The 24,214-nt window shown below is 38.6% G+C and overlaps 1 protein-coding gene across 1 annotated transcript in view; it reads left to right on the top strand.

The window, feature by feature from the left end:
* Window positions 1-24,214, top strand: part of LOC120523529 (transcription regulator protein BACH1-like) — a 144,065-nt gene that overhangs the window by 13,031 nt on the left and 106,820 nt on the right. The window contains exon 2 of the mRNA XM_039744928.1: window positions 18,994-19,245. Coding sequence (XP_039600862.1) covers window positions 19,006-19,245 — 240 coding nt within the window. The 5' untranslated portion in view covers window positions 18,994-19,005. The remainder of the gene's footprint in view (window positions 1-18,993; window positions 19,246-24,214) is intronic.

The raw sequence follows: 24,214 nt of genomic DNA, 5'->3' as shown, positions 1-24,214 counted from the left end.
CCTCATTATTAAAATTTGATTTGGGATTACTAAGCTGCCTTAACTATATATTTTTTTTTTCTTAAAATTAAATTTCTTCTTCTTTCAGCTGCTCCTTAACTTAAATGGTAACACTAAGATCTGCTACAGATATTTTACACCTTTTCCCCCTTAAGCTCCTGTACTGTTCTCCCTCTCAGCTGCCTGCCTTTCTATGAGGTTAACTTTACTTTTCTCTGTCTCTTCTAGCTTTGCGCTCTTCTTACTTATAAGCTCTTCACTCGCACTGTTTGTATTCCCCCGTATTAATGAACCAATACGCTGTCGCCCACTTAACTGTTCTGCCTCTGGACGGCTAAGGACTGTTTAATCTAAAATAAACAAATAAATAAAACTTTACTACCTTATTTGCTCCTACTGCTCCTTGTGCCTGAACGGTGTCTTAACGCAGGCCGCTTACCGGCGCACTACTGAGTTTCCACCTTTTACTGCTTTGAAGTCAGCCGCGGCCTTTTTTTCTTTTCCTTTAAACTAAGGAATCGCTGTTACGACGACGCGGTTATTTATTTACAAATGCCGATATCAGTTACTGCTGCTTTCTACCCTGCCGCCTCGATGCTAATTCAAATACAGATAACAAGAAAAAGAACAAGTACAAATAACTTTTCCAAGCGCACTTCCAAACACCCAGCTACTTTTGCTCTTGTGCGGGCGAAAAAAGCAAAAAAAAAACCCTTCTAAAGGGAAAAAGCTTTAAAATTTCCACACGGTTCCTTAGAGGCAACCAAAACCCAAGTTTTTAAGAGCAAAATGTATTTTTTTAATGTAAATCTCACACCACAGAACAAACCAACACTCTCAACAGACTCTAGCGTTTGCAAAGCACACGTCAGCACAAAGCACACGTGACTCTCAGCTGCCCAGTTTACCCTCTCAGTTTACCCCTAGGTATTTAAACTGATCAGTGATGATAAAAGGGAAGGTGTCCAATCTAATATTGTGTGCTTGGGAGTTCACTGGAAAGAGTGCCCTTTTATTCAAATTAATTCTGAGACCAAAAATCTTTTAAAATTCTGTTAGTGCTGTTAGGACTGCAGGCACAGCATTTTGTGGGTCTGATACAGTATGTATACAGTACCATATCATCTATATACAGGGAAATTTTCTGTTCAAGTCCTTCTCTGATAATCCCCTTTATCTCATAAGCATTTCAACAGTGAACTGCCAGTGGCTCAATAGCGATTGCAAAAAGCAATGGTGACATGGGGCATCCTTGTCCAGTCCCACGTTCTAGTTTGAAGTAGTCTGAATTAATGTTGTTAATACAAACTAAAGCTTCTGGACTGGTATACAGTAGTTTGATCCATGCACAGATGTTCGGGCCAACCCCATATTTCTCCAATGTAGTGAAAAGTAATTCCATTTAACCATATCACATGCTTTTTCTGTATCCAACAATGATAATGTCTCTGGGTTGTTAGACTTTGTGGGTGAATAGATTAGATTAAACAGGTGTTGAAGATTGGAAACTTAGTGTCTGCCTTTAATAAATCCAGTTTGGTCTTATGATATTACCAAAGGAAACACTTACTCAATCCTTCTAGCTAAGACTTTGGAGAGTTCTTTCCAAAGTTAAGCTGGTTAGAAATTTCACTTTAATGAACCTGTGCATTTTAATTGATTTAAATTAATTCAACATATGGCCAACAAAATCTTAGTACAAGAAAAAAAAATTACATTTTAGTTAAATTTTGAATAAAATCTCGTCACTTAAAATCTATTTTTAATGTATTTTTTTCAAGTTTGTAAAAATGCTTCAAGTTAGAATGCAATTTTTTGTGGCCAGTTAATGTATACCATGATTATGAAGAAATATCTTTGATTTGAAAAATACCAAACCTATCCTTTAAAGTGAGGTAGGGTACTGTTCACTATCCAATTTGGAAATTAAATTATTAATTCCACAAAAATCATTAATAAACTCTAGTGTGCCGTTTGTGTTTCGTATGACAAAGAAAGTACCTATAATGTTTGCACAAGCCATTCATATTCAGTTTGAATTAAAGTGTAGTTTTTTTTAGTTTGCTCGGTATGCTTTTCAAGCACTCCCTACTATTAGAAATGTAACAAATATAACTGTTTTTCACAGTGCATGGTATTTCCTGTCTGTCTGCATAATTACGGTGCAATAGAGTTTTTTACAAATGCAGATTCAAATGGTTGCCTGCGGCTGCGGTAAAAGTTTTACTAACTGCACACATGAATACACACTCCGGCACAATAATAGACAGTGGCCATGATAACCTGAGGGTTTTAGTCTCTTTGGTTAATGTCAGCCTACTTCTGGCTACATCACTTCTTCCACTGAAGATTGTAAAAAAATATCCACTTGTTCAGTGATAAAATATAAAAAAAAAATAATTCAACTAATAAAATTCCATCCTCCTTTTATATTTCAGCCTGTCTCCCTATCCATCCAGCTACTCATCTAAATTTTCACCAGTTTTATCTACATTTATTAATGTCCTGGGACCTCACGTATAAATGTTGTGTATGCCCATTTCCACACTCATGTCGAGATTTACTTTAAAAACTAAACTTGGTGTAAAACTATGCACATTTTCACAGCTGCCTCAGACTATTCATATACACATTTCTGCTTGGTTTTGCAAATGGGTGGCACCCAGCATCAAAGCAGTGCTACTGTTTCGGTGCAGTTTCCCTTTCTTTTTCATATTCGCATTCATATTCGCCTTTATCAAGTACACTAAAATTAGTTGCATATTGTTTACAAATTTAAGGAACTTGATTGTAATCAATCTGTAAAAATATAATGCTGCATGGAATGGCCAAATTATAACAACTACGTTGGCTGCTTTAGTGTTGTTAGAAGAATTAGAAGAGAGCTTGCATTTATAGATCATACTGAATTCTTGTCCCATGATGATGGCTGGCTTCTAAGTCGATTTAGATTTCCAAGAGTTATCATCTTGGAGCTGTGTGCAGTTAGAATCCTAGGATGTATGTACAAAATGAATTAAAGTGTGTAGTGTATATTACATTTTACAAATAAATTGTTAACTTCATTAAATGTATACTGTTAATAATTAAACATGTGGGGGCACGGTGGCATGGCGGAATTATTGCTGCTTTGCAGTAAGGGTGACACATTCTGGGAGTTCCCTGCCTGGAATTTGTATGTTTCTCTGGTGGGTTTCCTCTGCGTGCTTTGGGTTTCCTTCCAAAGGCATATAGGTTACGGGATCTGGTGATACTAAATTGACACTACTAGTGTAGCATCCTGGGATTGTTCCTTCCTCACGCTCAGTGCTTACCTGGACTGACAAAACACAATAAATGTCTTTGTGATAGTAAAACTAACTTTAAACGTAGAAAAACTAAGTGTTCAGAAATTTTAATGAGCATTAAAAAGTCTTCATTGTACATATTTAATTATTCCATCCAGGGTTGTGCCCATCCTAACAAGCAGGAACAATCCCTTGACAGGGCACCAGCTCATTGTAGGATGAGCACACACATACGCTAGTAGTGTCTCCAAAACTGCATAACTCTGGAAGGGTACCAAATCACGGCAAGGAAACCCACCAGGAAAACATACAAACTCTAGGCAGGGTACACCCGGGAAGTGACTCTCTTTAATATGAGTCAGCAGCGCTTCTACTACGGCACTGTGTTTCCACAGGTTTAACACATGCTTTAATGCATTTCATCATGAAAATTATATCAGGTATACATAAAAAATGCATTTCAAAATATTCAGAGAATTGTAATACATGAATGTAATATATTTGGTGTGGCATTTGCTGTCTGCATGCTCCTGTAAGAGAAAGACCATTTAAGAAGCACATAGCAATTAATGACTGGGAACATATAGAATATGAAGCATTTAATGTGCTACTTTAGTTATGATGGGGTTTGAGAAACTTTAGTAAGTTAAACATTGATTTACTTTAATGACAAAATCAAAGTCAAATTTTCAACATTACAGTCAACATTTTGACTTTAATCTTGACCTCAACTTTTTTTTCTTCACTGTGTCCTTGCTTTTTCTTCTCTATGGCCCTAATATGCTTCTGTATGACACTCAGACAGTGGGCTGCTACTCACCTTTTCATGTTGAGTTTTTTTATGTGAACACTTTTTTTTTTTAATTTCAGGCACTGCGTGACTTTCTGAACTTGAAAGTTTGAGTGCCACGCTGTGCCACACCCATCAATTTCTTTCTGTTTCTAATACCACTGCTTAAGTCACCAAATAGTATGTTTTTTTTTCACTTCACTGAACAGGACATCCATTTCACATTTGCTGAAATTCTGTTTTTTTACATGTGCTTTTGCTATTGCCTTTTAACAAAACACTGAATGGAAGGGGCAACTTATATTGATTTGCATATTCAAATAAGTGAAATTTTGGGAGGATGATGTAGGCACATGCATGAATGTTAAAATTCATGTTGATTGGGATTTATAATGGGAAAGTGCAGTGAACTTTGCTTATGGACAGTTTTATGCATCTGAATTTCTTGGTGCATACACACATTTCTAGTTTTGTCCATATGCCATATTTTAGTGTGAATTCTATGAAAATCATTATACATAAGGCCCATGATCTGTACACCAAACTTCTGAAATCCTGCCTTCATGCCATAATCTGGACTGTTACAACAATAAATACATTTCTTGATGCTGGCTCTGTTCTAGCTACTTTGAAAATTTCTTCTGTAACCCCAGCATTTAAAAAGGTCTGGTCTTGATGTTAACAATCTTAACAATTTTTGGCCCATCTCTCATTTGCCTTTTCTGTCTAAAGTTCTTGAGTGTGTTTGGCCTCCTAACTCACCAGTTACTTAACTTGTAATAAGCTGAATGAACCCTTTCAGTCTGGTTTTAGAGCACAGCACAGCTGCTTTGCTTCAAGTCACTAATGATTTGCTCATGACAGTACAATCTGGGCAAACCAGCATATTAATTCTGTTAGGCCTTAGTGCAGCAATTGATACTGTCAAACATGATATTCTACTGTCCAGAATGGAGAACATTCTGAGTATCTCTGGCACTGCCCTTCAGTGGGTTTAGTCCTATCTAACTGATCGACAAGAGTTTATTAGTTGTGGAAGCAGCAAATCCAGCTCATCAACAGTCACACAAGGAGCTCCTAAGGGCTCTTCCCTCTGCCCCCTGCTCTTCTGTATCTATATGCTTCCCCTTGGACTCATCATTCGTAGCTTTGGACTGGGTTATCATTTACATGTAGGTGATCTATTTCAGTGTTAAATATTAAAGTTCACCAGAGCTTTGTCATCTCACAACTTGCCTGGATGCAGTATAATGCATTTAAAATTTAACTAACAAGACTGAAGTCATGCTAATTGGCACTAAAGCTTGGCTTAAGAACACAAGCTCCTTCTCAATATGATTATGTCATCAGACCACCTCCTTCTGCTACGAATCTTGGTGTCATTTTTGATTTCCCCCCATCTTGTTCCACCGGCATCTATCACATTTCTTACTTTCACCTCTGTAACATCTCGTGTTCACTTATTCCTTTCATTTTTCAATGGTAAGAAATTTGTCCATTCTTTTATTACATCTCACTTTAACTACAATAACTCCCTACTGGCAGGGGCCTGTTCTAATCAGTTATAACAGCTTCATTTGGTTCAATACTGGGCTGAAAGTGTCCTTTCATAGACCTGCAGCAAGGAGTACATAATACATATCCTACTCTGCCTTCACTGGCTCCCTGTGTCTTACTGGATTGAATATAAAATTATTTTAATAACCTATAAATATTTAAATGGCCTTGCACCAGACTACCTCAGTGACCTTCTTTGTCACTGTCCAGCCACTTAGGTCCATTGACTTTCGCAAGCTCATTATGCCCCCAAACTAACCTTTGCTCTATGGGTGACATAGGCTCCAGCTTTATAGCTCAAACTTTGGAATGACATCCCTACATTAATGAAATTAGCTCTAATTCATTCTTTCTAAAAACAAAACTCATTTGTTCAGGAAGGCATGTATGAGGGGCATTTAATAATTTATCTACCTAAGTAGAAAAGAAAAGAGTTTTCAAAAAATGTTTGTTTTATTTTTCAATATAGTTCCCTGATAGCTCCTTACACATCATCCACTTTTCCTGCAATCACTTTAACCTCTTTGAAAAAAAAATCTTCTGTTTGCCCTTCAAACCAGGACACCACTGCTGCCTTGACGTCTTCATCACTTGAAAACCACTGTCCACGGAGAGACTTCTTCAAAACTCTGAACAGGAAACAATCTGATGGAGCCAGGTCAGAAATGTAGGGTAGATGGTTCATCTGCTGGAATCCACATTCTTGAATGATAGCCATTAATTGAAGTGCATGTGAACTGGTGCATTGTCGTGAATGAGCAGCACACCTGCTGAGTTTTCTTCCTCTTTTCTTCTTGATTAACTGTCGCAAAGTGATCATTATGTTACCATAACTCACCCCAGTTATGGTTGTTTTGTGCAGCATGAACTCCAGAAGCAAAAGTCCTTCAATATCCCAGAAGACAGTTGCAGTGACTTTGCCTGCAGATTTTTCTGTCTTGAACTATTTTGGGGTAGGGGATGACTTGTGTTTCCACTGCATTGACTCCATTTTGGACTCAGGATCTCTGTGATAGACCTAAGTCTCATCCCCAGTCACCTTCTTCTTCTTTCAGCTGCTCCCATTAGGGGTTGTCACAGCAGATACACTTTTTCCATATCTTCCTGTCCTCTGCATCTTTCTGTGTTGCACCCATCACCTAAATATCCCCTCTTACCACATCCATAAACCTTTCCAGTCACCAAACAATGAAAAAAATTCACTTGGTCTTCATGGAGCATCTCCAAGTTCTCCTGACAGCACTGAAGCCTCGTGGCTGCTGGTGTCAGCATTCTTAGAACCCATCTTGCACTGACCTTTGACATGCCAAACCTTTCATGAATTATTTTCCAAACTATACCTGCCAAGATGCCCATTTCTTCAGCTATTCAGGAAACCTTGATTAGTCTGTCTGAAAAAACTAAATGTTCAACTTTCGTTCACAGCCGTCCAGTGTGAGGGTTATCTTCAATGGACTCTCTACCCCACTTACACTGTTTTTACTTTGTGGGATGATGGGACAGACTCACCATAAACTGCAGTCATGTGTTCATGAATCTCCTTTGGCTTTTTCCCTTCTTTGTGAGAAATTGTATCACAGAACGTCGCACACTGAGCAACAACTGTGCATGAGTAACCTTGAGACATGTCACTACATGTCATGGCTTGTTCAGATTCAATGAAAGGACTAGATGTTACAATCCCTGATATTTGCATCGCTTCTAATGAGGGGAAATATTGAGGGATGGCTGCTATGAGGGATGGCAGCCAGGAGGCTTTACCAGCAGGATACATCGTCAGTTGTGTGCCTCAACTTCACAGGGTGTTTCTGCCATTTATCACAACATGCTTGCTACTTTCTTTCATAAAAAGGTAGATAAATTATTGAACACCCCTCGTAACTTTTCCTGACTTTCTGACCCTTATTTCAGTTTAACCTCTCTTGATGCCCAGAAGATTTTATTCATTTTTAAAATAACTAAGGTCCTTTGTATCATGTTTATCTTTTTCTGTTTACAATGCTTGTAGTTAATCAAAGCGATTTAATTAGGTGAATACTGTGTACCAAAGTAAAGTAATTATCTTGTTGGGGTTACATTGAACAGTACTTTGACTAGTTTTTTTAAGTGTTTTTCGTGTAACACTCTTTTAATAACCTTAAATATTAGGTAAAGGCTAAGGATACATCACAGAGGCTGCATTTGCAAAGTGCCAGTCAGAATTCTGTGTTTTGTCAAATGCCAGTGGCCAGATATTGGACTGTCAGTAAAATAAGAGCTGTGACTGAAAATAGTGTGCCAGGAACACAAGGCAGGGCGGTGTTTTCATTTTAATTATAATATCAGTTACTTTATTATTTGTCAGCAGTTCCCCCAGGGTGTTAAAACACGTCCTAAAAGGTGCTGTGTCCTCCCTATGGAAAGGTAAAAATCGAATTTTTGCAGCCAGTTGAATTGTAAATGTTCTCATGCAGTGCATTACATGTGCCTTAATAATAATAATAATAATGATAATAACCCAGTTATTCACTAGTTTCTAAAATGCCATGTAAACCCTTATTCCAGTGAGAGAAGCTGGGTTATTGTTCTCTTAGAAACCAGGGCAACACGGGTAGATTTCTTGGTGAATAACACAGTTAAGGATTTTGTAGTCAGCGTATGTTTATTTTGCTCTGTTCACTTGTTTGCCACCACACACATTTTTAGTAGCCTCAAGTAGAGGCATCTGCAGAGATCAACTTTCTTAGGCATATGCTCAGGTAATCGCGCTATTCCTTCTACTGGTTGAACTTGCCACTCTCAGTATTTCAGAAATTGCTAAATTTATGCTGATAAACTGAATGCACAATCTCAGGATCAGTAATGCATTAAAGGTAACATGTGTTACATGAATCAATTACTTTTTAAAGTGTAACCTAACCAAATACTAATTTTATTGAAGTAAAAATATCTGCATTGTTATTATCGCAGCAGCACTGGGTGAAAGGCAAGAAGCACATGTACCAGGTCATTTGCAGAGCCATACAGAAAAGAATGTGCTGCATGCAGTCTGTTAACATATACATATTAATAAAGTGTCAGTTTAGTGTTCATTCAGCTTGCTATAAATATGTTGAAACAGTGTGATTGTTTGAGGCAGTGGCAAAGTGTTCAAAGTGTAAATCATCAGGGGCTCGGTTTGGAGATGTAAAAAGGAGATAAGTGTTGTTAAGTTCACAGCACATGAAGGACTAAATTTATTTAACACAATAATATTTTCACAGGCTTCATGCTCGTTGTTTTAGATTCATGATGGCCGATGATGATGTTTTAACTGTGCAGTTTTTTAATTTTTTGACAAAGGAAAACTAGAGAAGATTAACTGCACATGTAAATGTGGATATTTAAGAAACCAGGTTTTTGTTTTAACAGGGTTACTTATTCACCTGAGCATGTAAATGGACTGATTGTAGAACAGTGCTTCCCAGCCTTGGTGCTGTGGCCCTCCTGTGACTGCAGGTTTTTGTTCCAACCAGATTCCTAATCAGTGACAACACCTGATAACACTGATCTCATTTCATTAGCTGGTATTATTCTACATTCAGAAAAACACAGCAGCCTGATTTATAAGACATTTAGAAATATTTCTGCTTTTGCTAAAGATTTAAATGCCTAACTTTCTTTTGTTGATTTCATTATATTCTCTCTCTCTCACTCTGTGCAGTTTTTCCCCTTTGTTGTATCTTATTAATGACAATTAAAAATGAGCAGAGCAGACATGCTGGCAAACAACACTGAATAATCAAAGGTTGCAAGTACTTTAGCATCAGACCCACTAATTAGTAAATAATGGATTAAATAAATAATTAGAACACCTAGAAATGTGGAATGGAAATCAAGATGAAAATATTGTTAAAAAGAAAAAAATATGTTATTCGCATATAACTACTTGGTACATTTTAATATATATATATATATATATATATATATATATATATATATATATATATATATATATATATATATATTTGTTTTACAAAACTTAGTTTTCTAATTTCTATATTGTTCCGAAAACACAGAACTTGGGAAATAACACATCACTTAATTAGCCCAGGAGTCCAATTGAAAACAGAAGCTGGTTGGAACAAAAACCTGCAGTGACAGGGGGGCCACAGGACCGAGGTTGGGAAATACTGGCAAATTATGAAGAGACTTGTGTGTTTTTATATGTTTTATGTATTTGAGCCACTAGCATGTTGCACTTTGTTCTCTCACTGATGAAAAGTCAGAACTGATATGTTGACTCAAGATCATAGCATTAGTGAGTTTATTTTTCTTATGATAGGAATGTTGCCTAATTATTGTGAGCACACTCACTTTTGAGGATGTACAGTAACTACTGATAGTAGTAACTGCTATGCTGTCCATGTGGGATTAAAAAACAAAACGTTAACAGTAAACTGTGATAGTCTTTGTGGCAATAAGTGTTTATTATTCTCAAGCCTAGCTGGAGTTTAATTAATTAATTAATTAATTAATCACTCAATCAATCTAATTAATTAATTAATTAATTAGTTTATTTTTCCTGTGCTTCCGGCCATGTGTTGTTATTTATTCTTTAATATTATTGCTTATATTTCATTTGTTCTCTTCTTGTAACTTTCTTTTGTCATCCTGTAAAGCACTTTGGGCTACATTGCTGTATGAATATGTGCTGTACTGTATAAATAAATGTTTAATATTCTAAACATTTTGGAACAGACTCGGTTATTTACATGAGCACTGTTACTCATGAAAACTGTTTTAAGTAACAGCTAATTTGCAAATTGAAGTTATATTGCACATTAAATCAAATGTTTTGAAATGAGAAGTCAGTTAGTCATCATCCATCCCGCTATATCCTAACACAGGGTCACTCCATCACTAACAAGACCTTGCTGATTAACGACCTCATCTCACAGAAGCTTTCCCAGAGGCACTTTATCACTGCTTAACTGCTAAACAGTCATGCAACGGAGTACATGCTGTAGTGTAGGTATTGCGCGGTGAAAATGAACAGAGAACATTCCGAAACTGAAGCTGTAGCTGACGATAAAGTTGTACACGGTGACACAGAAGATCTTTTGCAGAAAAAAAGGAGTCATGTCCATTGCCTGGAGATACTTTTAAAAAGGTTGGATGTGAACCATTATGTTCAAATGTTTGAATACTGTTTATGTACTACTGGATAATACTGCCAAGTTGTACTTGTTTTATTTTTTTTCAATACAGTGTAATGTACCTGGGTACTGTGTAATAGTGTGATGACATGTTGACTTTATTCTCGTAATTTGTCATTAAAGTAGAACATCGCAAACTAAACTTCATCGTAAAATGAATATTTAATTTACTAGATTTTTTCAAATCCTGTAATAAGTTATATAGCACATTAAATGCTTTGTGTTAAGTGTTCCCTGAGCCATGTTAAATCGGTACGTGCTTCGTAAACTGACTTCCTCTTGTACTGAGGAGGCACGGGCAGCGATCACCACACAGAATACATTCACTTCATGATATTCCTGCTCCCTGAACATTTAGAATGTTAAGATAAATACTTGATATAATTTTCATGATGTCGTTTGTCATGCCTAAGACGAATACAATATTCGCAAGATACAAGTTTAATGAGAAGACGCAGGGTATAAACGAGACATTTGATCACTTTTTAACGGAGTTAAAATTGCTGGTGAAGGACTGTGCTTATGCAAACGAAGATGAGATGGTCAGGGATAGAATAGTGTTTGGCACAAGCTCAGCGAGAGTGCGAGAGAAACTTTTAAGTGCCGGGTTTGAGCTAACATTAAATAAAGCCGTGGACATCGCAAGATCGCACGAGATAGCACAAGCACAGCTGGGAACCTTCGATGCATGTACTCCGAGCGGCTCATGTGAACTGACTGTGAACGCAGTACGCAGACAACAAGCAAGAGCTCCAAAGAGCGCTGAACAAAAAACGCATTGCACAATTGAGAAGGCAGCAAAGGAATATGAAGCGAGTGACGCATACAAGCATATTCATAAGTGCAGCTACTGTGGAAACAAAGCACACGGTGGAAAAAGTCATTGTCCAGCTAAAGGAAGACAGTGTAAAAAATGTGGTAAATTGAACCACTTGCTAAAGTTTGCAGAACTGGGAAAGGTAAAGCCGTGCATGCAGTGTCTGATGTCTCAGATAAAGAGGAGGACGAGCTGTTTATTGATGCAGTAAGAAAGGAACAACCCTCTGAAGCTGAACAAGCCTTCGTAGACATATCAATAGGAAAGCAAAGTGTAAAGCTAAGTTTAAATTAAGTTTACAGACATGCTGCCACTAAATATTTGCAGGCAAATCCACAACTTAATACTGGGAATGCCTGTTAAACATCTTAGATTCACGAGTACCGATTTGGGTAGTAAACACTTCGTTGAATGAAACCTGTTATGCTTACAACAGTTGAAAAATGCGGAATGTAACTTGAACACAACAGATCTTCCAAATACGAACCTGATTAAAAGAAATAATGATAATCAAATCCTTCATGACAGCAACACTCATAACAGTCACAAAACAATTACATTGACAATCATGTTACGTTATTTTTAAAATGTTTCCTTTTCTTTTTCATAACTTCTTTAACACACTACTTCTCCGCTGCGAAGCGCAGGTATTTCGCTAGTTATAAGATAAACTATGAGAATAAATTGGAAATGTCGACTTTAATCTTGACATTAGCGTCAAAATTAAAGTGGAAATGTCGAGAATAAAGTCAACATGTCGACTTTATTCTCGCCAATTATATTTTGTTTTTTTCTTCCGTGTCCGTATTTTTTTTTTCTTTACCGTGGCCCTAATATGATTCCGTAGGGCTATACCACAAATAGCATTATAAATGCAAGTTGCAGTTTTATTATTTATGTATGTAGCTTAGCTTCAAGCAAGGTCCATATTAATTCAATTAGCTTTAATGATGGTTCAGTTGGTAAAGATGTCATCACCAAGTTGCACCAAGATGTTTTATTTTATTTTATTTTTATTTGGTGAATAGTGTGTAATGCACCTGGGCTTGAAGTCGTGAAGTAATAGTATTATTACTGGAAGTTTCATTATTATTTATTTTATTGTTAATTTTTATTAGTTTAAATATTATGCAGTTTAATGATGGTAAAGTTGTTTAAAAAGTCACTTTAACATGTCAGTGGACAGAGATTGTTAACATTAACAGGAACTGTATTTGTTTTACAAAAACTGTTTACTATTTATTCCTTTTCTAAGACATGTTCAGTGCAATTCACCTTTTGACAAGCACCTCTGGATATTTTACTAAGTCTAAATGCCTCTTTGGATGGTTGAAAATATTTTGTCAAAATTATAGTTTAAGTTGTTTGCAAAATTTGTTCAATAAAAAGGTTTTATGTTTTGACTGCATCTGTCATGCAATGTGATTCCTTCTCTTCATTAGTGCCACCCCCATGAAAACTATCACTTTATGGGGCCATGCATACCTGTATTAATACTTGTGTGCACATTAAAATGTTTTTTTTTACAATGTACAATGCTCGTGACAGTGGAATAGCTTATTCTTAGCCAGTCTACTGCAGTAATTGCAGTGGAAAATGTGGTTAACATCCACTCATGCATGGGAAAGAAAATACCGTTGAATACCGTGAAACTGGGATAATTTAGAAAAATACCATGATATACTGTAGAATTTTGGTCATACGGTCCAGCACTACGTTGTAACGAAAATTTAGTTGTAATGAGTTTCTGTATTTGTTACTATAGTGCTTTCTTTAACTTCTGTCCAGCCATTTGCCATCATTTCAATAAATAAATTTTAATTTCCTCCTGCCTACAAGGTATCCATCCATTATCAAACCCGCTACATCCTAACTACATGGTCACGGGGATCTGCTGGAGCCAATCCCAGCCAACACAACAGGGAGCAAGGCAGGAAACAAATCCCGGGCAGGGTGCCAGCCCACCGCAGGACGCACCCACACACACCCACAAATCAAGCACACACTAGGGACAATTTAGAATTGCCAATGCACCTAACTTGCATGTCTTTGGACTGTGGGAGGAAACCGGAGTACCTGCTGACAAGAATTTTCTTCAGCATTTCCTTACCATAATACACTTTCAGGTTGTGAATTATTGCTGTGCAATTGGGTGGGAGGAATTCAACGCGAACATTATCAAAATGTGGAAGCTTGTTGTGTGCAGTACAGTTATCAGTCAGAAGCTGAATCGATAGATAGATAGATAGATAGATACTATATTAATCCCAAGGGGAAATTCACATAATCCAGCAGCAGTATACTGATACAAAGAAGAAATATTAAATTAAATAGTAATAAAAATGAAAATGAAAAAATGAAAAAAATAAAATTAATGTTAGCATTTACTCCCCCAGGTGGAATTGAAGAGTCGCATAGTGTGGGGGAGGAACGATCCCCTCAGTCTGTCAGTGGAGCAAGACAGTGACAAAAGTCTGTCACTGAAGCTACTCCTCTGCCTGGAGATGACACTGTTCAGTGGATGCAGTGGATTCTTCATGATTGACAGGAATTTGCTTAATGCCCGTCGCTCTGCCACAGATGTTAAACTGTCCAACTTTAATCCTACAATAGAGCCTGCCTTCTTAACAAGTTTGTCCAGGCGTGAGGCGTCTTTCATCTTTATGCTGCCACCCCAGCACACCACTGCGTAGAAGAGGGGACTTGCCACAACCATCTGGTAGAACATCTGCAGCATCTTACTGCAGATGTTGAAAGATGCCAACCTTCTCAGAAAGTATAGTCTGCTCTGACCTTTCTTACATAGAGCATCAGTATTGGCAGTCCAGTCCAATTTGTCATCCAGCTGCACTCCCAGATATTTATAGGTCTGCACCCTCTGCACACAGTCACCTCTGATGATCACAGGGTCCATGAGGGGCCTGGGCCTCCTAAAATCCACCACCAGCTCCTTGGTCTTGCTGGTGTTAAGGTGTAAGTGGTTTGAGTCGCACCATTTAACAAAGTCTTTGATTAACTTTCTGTACTCCTCCTCCTGCCCACACCTGATGCAGCCCACAATAGCAGTGTCATCAGCGAACTTTTGCATGTGGCAGGACTCGAGTCATATTGGAAGTCTGATGTATATAGATTGAACAGGACCGGAGAAAGTACAGTCCCCTCGGCCCTGTATTGCTGAACACAATGTCAGACCTGCAGTTCCCAAGACACATATTGAGGTCTGTCTGTAAGATAGTCCACAATCCATGCCACCAGGTGTGAATCTACTCCCATCTCAGTCAGCTTGTCTCTAAGGAGCAGAGGTTGGATGGTGTTGAAGGCGCTAGAGAAGTCCAAAACATAATTCTTACAGCACCACTGCCTCTGTCCAGGTGGGAGAGGGATCGTGTAGCATATAGATGATGGCATCCTCCGCTCCCACCTTCTCCTGGTATGCGAACTGCAGAGGGTCAGGGCGTGCGGACCTGTGGCCTCAGGTGGTGAAGCAGCAGCCGCTCCATGGTCTTCATCAGATGTGACGTCAGAGCAACAGGCCGGAAGTCATTCAGCTCACTAGGACGTGATACCTTTGGGACAGGAGTGATACAAGATGTTTTCCAAAGCCTTGGGACTCTCCCTGTTCCAGGCTCAGGTTGAAGATGCGCTGTAGAGGACTCCCCAGTTCCAACGCACAGGCCTTCAGCAGTCGTGGCGATACACCATCTGGACCCGCTGCTTTGCTGGCACAAGTCTTTTCAGCTCTCTGCTCACCTGGGCTGCTGTAATTGTGGGTGGGGATGTCTCACCTATGCTGGTATCAGCAGAAGGATGGTTGGAGGATGCAGTACTCGAGGTGAGAGTGGGTTACTGTGATCAAACCTATTAAAGAAGTTGTTCATTTGGTTTGCTCTCTCCACGCCTGTCTCGATGGCGGCACCCGCTTCGAGCTGCAGCCAGTGATAATCTTCATCTCATCCCACACTTCCTTCATGCTGTTGTTCTGCAACTTCTGCTCCAGCTTTCTCCTGTACTGCTCTTTCGCCCCCTGAGCTGGACTCAGAGTTCCTTCTGCACGCGCTTGAGCTCATGCTGATCACCACCTTTAAAAGCCCTTTTCTTCTGGTTCAAAAGGCCCTTGATGTCACTTGTAATCCATGGCTTGTTGTTAGCATAGCAGCATACTGTTCTTACTGGAACTACAATGTCCATACAGAAGTTGATGTAATCAGTTGTGCATTCAACAGCCTCTTCAATGTTCTCACTATGTGATCCAAGCAATATATCCCAGTCTGTAGTTCCAAAGCAGTCTCTCAGAGCCTGCTCTGCCTCAGGGGACCACTTCCTGAATGAGCGTGTAGTTGTAGGTAGCGCCTCACTCTTGGTTTGTATTGAGGCTGAAGCAGAACCAGGTTATGATCTGCTTTCCCAAGCGCAGGCAGCGGGGTGGCGCTGTATGCGTCTTTAACGCTTGCATACAGTAGGTCGATAGTCCTGTTTCCCGAGTGTTACAATCCACATACTGGGAGAAGGCAGGTAATGTTTTGTCCAGCGTTACATGGTTAAAGTCTCCAGCGATTAGCACAAGTGCCTCAGGGTGCTGCGTTTGTAACTTAGCAACTGCGGAATGGATGATGTCACTCGCCATCTCGCGTTGAGGGGATGTAAACAATAACAACAATCACGTGTCCAAACTCTCTGGGCAAGTAATAGGGGCGCAGACTTACGGCCAACAGTTCGATGTCCCTGCAGCAAGTGGAGATTTTAACGTTTACGTGTCCTGAGTTGCAGCACTTTGTATTGACATAGAGCGAGTCCTCCTCCTTTCTTCTTTCCGCAGGTACTTGCGTCTCTGTCCGCTCTAACTGTGCTAAACCCGGGTAGCTCCACGTTAGCATCTGGGATGGTAGTTGTTAGCCACGTTTCACTAAAACACAGCAAGCTGCATTCTCTGTAGGTTCTGACATTTTTCACCAGCACAGCCAGTTCGTCGATCTTATTTGGTAGTGAGTTTACATTTCCCAGGATCACAGAAGGTACCGACGGTTTATGACGCCATTTTCACTCAAGTTGTCTCGATTTAATCTTATCTTTTATCTTTGCGCGCTCGGCTGCCCGATCGCGCTTCTTACCTCATCAGGTAAATAAGGAACCACACCGGCATGAGCATTTCTTCTCAGTGCTTTAAGCTGACTACTTGAATAGGCATTCTCAGTGTAAAATCCATGTCAAGTAGTAAAATAGTAAAAAGTGTCCAGGGAGAAATTCCACATAAAAGAAAGTGGTAGAAGTGATCAGTGAAATAGAGAAAAATAGAGATAAAAAGGTAAAAAGATAGTCATATACGGAGCTGCTGGAAAGGCTGCCACTTGGATGCGGAATTATCCTTTTCTTCTTATTATTGTGAGGTTTCTGAACACTTTTGGGATCCCCCCACTCCCCACTCAACCGGAATGACACGCTGAAGTGTGTCCCGAAGCGCGATTGCAGCGTCTGTGGAAGATTGTTTGTCCGTTGCTGGGGCAGGGCAATAGCAAGCTCACAGCGGTGCAGTGAAGCACCACAGAAGTAAATCATAAAAGATAAGGGTCACGCTATAAGTCCCTGTCTTGCACCCCAAAACACAAGGCTTAGTCTCAGTACTTTAGCAAAACCAGCTTTATTCAGCTTGAAACAGGAACGGAACAGTTATTTATTGTACCATGATCTGCCACTCTGCTATACACAGACACAGCAGTCAGGTAGGGTCGTGGCCAGGTCAGAGACCAAGTAATCCTGTTATCTGCATTTACAATGTATGTGCTCCTAACCTTACATCACCCATCGAGATCTTATCTGTTTACTTTGACCGAGAGACGAACCATATGCTATTGCCCCGCACAGATGCTTACATCCCACTTCGGGACACTCTTCAGCATTCTGTCTAGTTGGGGGAGGTCCAAAGAGAGTTTACAAACCTCACATTTTCTTGAATGAGTGTCGCATTAATAGGAATGTTTCTTGAACGAGCATCACTGAACCACATTAAAACTGCTTTTTCGACGTCTTTAAATGCAGCAGTTCACATACGTTTGCAACCCGAGGATTTTCTTCTTTTTTTTGCACAGAAAGTTTTTTTTTTCCAAGAATGTTGACAGTGTCGATGGCGAAATTCTGAATTCACTGGCAATGTCTTTTTTCTTTTTGCCACATTTGAGGGCTTGCAAAAAATTAAAGTTTTTTTTTCCTAATATGAACTGTTATTGTTTTTTCGTGTCTGCTGTTTCTATAGGAGTGTGACAATGAGTTAAATTCCAATGGATGTTTTTCAAATGTTGACGAGCAATAAGCAAAAGGTATCAATGAATACCCGCGGAAACAAAAAAGGCAAAAAAAAAAACAGTATGAGGAAAGTTCAAAGAGATAAAAAAAATTACAATGTTTCTGTTTGGGGATCGTTGTGCACAACTGAGCTGTGGCCACAGAGCTAACTGCTCTGTGGATGATTCATTCTCTTGACTGCTCTGTGGATGATTCATTCAAGCATTTCCAAGGTCTTTTGTGCACTTCGTTGTAATGAAAGTATCTGCTGAATGTATTTCGTAGTAACGAGATTTATATAGACTCGCATTATATAGGGAAATTGTCGGGACCATAAAAATACTTTATTGTAATGAAAATTTCGTTGTAAAGATATTCATTGTAATCGAATTTTACCTGTAACTGCAATTGCAATACTTGTTTTGAGAGATTGTTTAGTTGCAAGAGACTAAATGTTTCCAGAATTGGACACTATATTTCCAAACAGGGAAACATTTTGTGCCAAACAGTATAACTCTACAATGCAATCGGATATAACAGGATAATGGAAAGACTGGGCCACAAAAGACACTTGATTCCAGGGTTGTACACATAAAATATCTTGGTTATATACAGTAAAATTCAGTTCTTTGGAGAGAAATTCCTAAAGCAGCACTTTTTTCTGTGTTTTCTTAGATGATATTGGTATAAACAAAGGTTTTTAATCATATAAATACTTTCAAAAATTTGAAGCATTGTTCTCAGTACTCTTCAAACATTTTCAACTCTGTTATGATAAAGGAGTAAGAACTGTTTATATTTGGGTATCTAATTTAGTCGCATTAATACCAAAAACCCCTTTTGTGCATTAGGGGTTAAATAAGTACATATTTACATTATCTTTTTCAAAGAAGGAGATGTTCAGCTAAATATACAAATGTGACATTTCAGTTAAATTCCATCTCATGTCTTAAATATACAGTTTAACAAAGTTAGAGAGGAAGAATAAATTAAACTGTAATAAGTAGGTAAATTCAGTTAACTTTGTTTATTTTTCTGTTTTTAATTACTTCTTATAAATTTAACTATAAAATTACTCTTTTTTAATAGGCAGCGAACAGAATGGCTCTGCAAAGCTTGAACAATTCAGTCTATACATATCAGTCATCAATTCACAGTTCCAATGTTCTAAAGCATCTCAATAATCAAAGACAACAAGGCATTCTTTGTGATATGACTGTAATGGTTGAAGATCAGTTCTTTCATGCTCATTGTTCAGTGCTTGCTGCATGCAGTGATTATTTTCATGCAAGACTTATAGGACGAGATGGACCCGTATTTACTATGGCTCTTCCAAAAGAGGTGAGTATGATCTCTGGACAATTTTATACAAATGTTAAGTAAATTAGAAGTTCAGTCATTTTTGTCACAGTTTATAACACCTTGCCTCAGGTTTTGTCATAGCCTTATGTGCTCAATTGCATGCTTGTCCAGATATGCTCCTTAATGACTGCTGCTTGTTCATTGATGTTGTTGTTTTACATTGAGGTTATGTTATGTATATTTTATGTTTTATTATTGTTTTTGTTTGTGTTAAGTTATTATTTTTGTGTCTATATTATTTTTATTGTTTGCATATGCGGTTATGTGGTGGTGTATAATATATTCTATAAATGTGATTATGTTCCATGTGGAAAGGGACACTCTGATGTCACAGCTACTGGTTCCTCCTTCTGGCTTTATATTCAAGCCAAAAGCAGGATTCAGCAGTCAAGCATTTCATTATCTTTTGAGGTGCAATGATTATTATTTGTTGTTGGCTTTTATGATTTTATTCTGCTGTTATAAGGAATATGTCAGTCAGTCATTCTCCAACCTGCTATACCCTAACACAGGATCGTGGGGATCTGCTGGAGCCAATCCCAGCCAATACAGGGCGCAAGGCAGGAACAAACCCCGGGCAGGGAAGCAGCCCACCGAAAGGGCACACTCACACACACACCAAGTGACAATTTACGATTGCCAATACACTTAACCTGCATGTCTTTGGACTGTGAGAGGAAACTGGAGCACCCAGAGGAAACCCACACAGACACATGGAGAACATGCAGACTCCACACAGGGAGGACCTGGGAAGCGAACCCAGGTCTCTTTACTATGAGGCAGCAGCGCTACCACTGCGCCACCATGCTCCCCGAAGGAATATGTTTTCTAGATTTTGTATTTTGATTTTTATTAATTAGGATTGTCATTTAGGTAACTATTTTTTCTCCTGTTTTTCTCTTTTGAGAATTTCCTTGTGTTTTGTTTTCTTTGTTAATAAATACTCAATAAGATCATTCAATGTTCACAAGCTTAGTTTACAGTCACCCTCCTATTTGTAGGGCTTTTTGATACATTTTTAAGATGTGTAATTTTCTTTTAAAGGCTTGAAGTAGGCTAGTGTAGCTGGGATTAAGCAAGTTGGGTGACCCCTTTTGTGGGTCATTTTAGGGGTCTCACTTATGTTTTCTTGTGATTTGGAGTCTCAAACATAGGAGATGGAAAAAGAAGGTCCAAGTCCTCAGTAATTGGAACTTTGTATGCTGGGAGTCATTAAATTTTACCAAATTTATTAATACCTTTATCTGTCCAGCATGGAATAAAGATTGGTTTGTCATCATTATAGAGAGTAGCTTCGAAGAAGATAGGGGTGTGTTTGTCAAATATAATTTAATCAAGGTAGCTTGAGATCAGTAGTAATTTCAACAGCAAACCTGAATGGTGGGTTAATGGATAGGTTTAACCAACTACATACTAACCCCATAGTAAATGCCTAATGATGTTAGTCCTAAATCAGATAAGGACAGCTCTTTTACAACCAATCATGAATCAGAATCAAGTTCTAAATAAATGGTATCTTGTCATTCCAAGTAAAGGTTGATCTGAATATGTATATTTTATGGAGGAAAGAAGGGCAGAGCATGGCACTGACAGAATAAAAATGCTGGACTATGCTAATTTCAGCTGAGGAGGCTACACACAGGAGAAGCCATGGGACCAGATGGAGTCAGTCCTCTAGTTCTTATGGCCTGTGCTGACCAACTTTGTGGCATCCTCTGTTACCCATTCAGTCTGTCCCTAAGTCTGCAGAAAGTGTCACTCCTGTGGAATGCCTCTAGCATTGTTCCAGTTCCAAAGAAAGCAAGCATCTCTTCACCTGATGACTGTAGACTAGTTACACTTCCATTTCAAATCATGAAAACATTTGAGAGGCTGTTCCTATATGAGTTCCATTGAGATAGAAAAATTGCAGTGGCTCCAGGTGGCCTATCGGACAAAGACTGGAGTGGAACATGCATGCATTACCTGTTTGATAACTCTTATTGGAACAAAGAACATTAGACCATTAAAGTAATTTTTGATGAGAACATTAAAGCTTATTAGTCCTATCAATTTGATTCTCCCAAAGCAACATCAAGTATATATAAGTCCTTCTGTTAAACACACTACTTGGTAACTTATTCTATGTGTCTGTGGTTCTCTGTGCAAAGAAAAACTTTCTAATATTCTTTCTAATATTTGCATGATATTTACCCTTAACAGGTTTCGAACTATGTCCCCATGTTCTTGTATACTAATTTTAAAGTAACAGTCTTGATCCACTATATTTATTCCCTTTATAATTTAAACACTTCAGTCATGTCTCCTCTTAACACTAGAATCCCTGAAGCCTACGAAAAAAGTCGTAATCCTGGACCATCTTCAATTTCTTTGCACCTCTTCATCAGCATCTTTTGTATTGCAAATGTGTCAATCAGCACAAGCAGCAAGCTGCCTGCTATCCCATCCTCCACTGACGGAGCTGAAGTCAGTCACAAAATTCTCAGAGCTCAAGTGTGTTTATCTGGGTGTGAGGTGCCTGGAGTTGTATACGGTAAATAATATATCAGTTCATGTGTGTTCCGTGTCTACAACGATCTGTGTACAAGTAAATGTATGATGACAGGAAATGAGAGGCAAGAAATGCTAAACACATACATATAACAGAAACGTTTCCCATGTAATACTAATAATGATGTAAAGTGCATAATGTGTGTAGACTTTAGTCCAAATATCAAATAAATACATGTGCTTTTACTCAAGAATATAACCAAAGGGGAAAAAAACGTTAATTTTACATGTTGCTCACAATGAGTTAAAAACCCAAGCTCAAATGTCAATTAACAGAAAGTTGATATGTATTCTTCAATGGTGCAGATGTAAGAACTTCTGTCTTATAACCAAAAGGTATGGGTGCTCTGCGTTTTGAGTAATGAGCTGCTATTATTATTACTATAATATAATAAAAATGGCCAGTGTAAATTTTGGCTACTTGTAATAGTTAGCGTTTTTTTTTATTATTCAGTTTTATTCTGCCCGTGACATTCACATGATACAATGAACTTGCCTCTCCCTCTCTGAGTTAATGGGTTTTATCTCCATTCTTTTCACAAGAGCAGCGATGACCAGAGTGGGTGCTGTGGTTGATGTCTGCTCAGAACTATTTGTTGTACCGGTGATCAAAGATACAATGTCCTGTGACCGCTATCAGACTATCATGTAGCATTTGCACTTTGACAACAAAGACGCCCTATGGAGGAATATTTCAGACAAAATTAAATAAATAAATAGATGCGCAAATAAATAAAAGTACTGTGAAATGTGAGCATAAATAAATAAATGTGTCATGAAACGAGAGCCTAACTAAATAAATATGTCATGAAATGAGAGCATAAATAAATAAATGTGTCACAAAATATGTTTTTTGTTGCTTATTTATTTATTTAATTTTGTCCGTAACATTCCTCCAAACCATCATGAAATATGACTTGAAATAAAACTGTCACTTTCACTCGTCAAAGTTGAGCGGATGGGCCCTAACCCACCCTATAGTTATTGATTGGTGAATCGATAGCACAAGAATTAATTAGAAAAATGCTTACTACTGCCGATGAAATGGATTCTGCTGAAGATGTTACGTATTTCAGAGAGAGAATTGAAGATTTATCGGATGTAATTTCTTCGCTCGGTTCACGACCAAATCAGTTTACGAGTTTTGGAACGAATTATGGTCGTGAACCGAGGTTCCACTGTATTTATAAAAGTCAATGTGTGTATATTTGTTCCAGCATCACGTCCGAACGGCTGGAGCGATTTTCATGAAACTTGGTACAAATGTTCCTCATTGGTCGACTAAAAATACTGTAGGGTGAAATCAGCCATAACCCACACCCTTCTGGGTAATGCTGCTTCTAATAGAAAGGTGTTGGAACACACAGTGCATCATTGTATGTTGCGTATGGGGCTGGGTAACCGCAGACCAGTCAGGGTGCCCATTCTGACTTTTTGTCCACCACCAAAAAAGCATCTACAATGGGCCTTTAAGCATCAGAACCGGACTACAGAGCAATGGAAGAAGGTGGCTTAGTGTGATGAATTACATTTTCTTTTAAATCATGTGGATGGCTGGGTACGTGTGGTTCTCTTTCCAGGGGAAAACGTTGCATCAGGATGCACTATGGGAAGAACACAAGCCGGCAGAATGAGTGTGATACTTTGGGCAATGATCTGCAAGGAAACTTTGGGTTCAGCCATTCATGTGGATATTACTTTGACATGTACCCCCTACCTAAAAATTGTTGCTGACCAAGTACACCCATTTTCTGGAAATGGTATTCCTTGATAGCAGTGGCCTCTTTTAGCAGAATAATGCACCCTGCCCTACTGCAAAATGGTTGAAGAACGGTTTGAGGAATACAAAATGAGTTTGTGGTGTTTATTTGGCCTCCAAATTCTCCAGATCTCATTCTAATCAAGCATCTGATGTGCAGGAGGCCCCACCTTGCAACTTACAAGGATCAAGGATCTGCTACTGGTGGCTTGGAGCCAGATACCAAAGCATACCTTCAGGGGTCTATTGGAGTCAATACCTCAACACGTCAAGGCTATTTTGGCAGCAAAACAGGGACCTACTCAATCTTAAATGGGAGGTCTTAATGTTATAGTTGATTGGTGTATGTCATGCACTGGACAGGGTGGGGATAGGGAAGCTTTAGGCAGATTCCATTCACTGCAGAGAGTTAGAAATAACACTTCACAGATGTGGGATGGGTCTTGCACCTGAAATATTATTTGGTCTTCACCTGGCTATAGTGAGAGAACTACAGAAAACTAGAATGCATTGTCAAAAGTCAGTGCACAACAACAGCAGGCTGTTTTACCCATGTTTGTGTGAATTTCCCCTGGGCGCTCAGGTTTCCTTTCACAGTCTAAAGATATGCAGACTAGGTGAATTAGAAATGCCAAATTA

The sequence above is a fragment of the Polypterus senegalus genome, chromosome 2 (genome assembly GCF_016835505.1).
Source record: "Polypterus senegalus isolate Bchr_013 chromosome 2, ASM1683550v1, whole genome shotgun sequence".
In the NCBI taxonomy this organism is placed as follows: domain Eukaryota; kingdom Metazoa; phylum Chordata; class Cladistia; order Polypteriformes; family Polypteridae; genus Polypterus; species Polypterus senegalus.
Note: the sequence above shows the minus strand (reverse complement) of the source record. Positions and strands in the feature narration are given on the sequence as shown.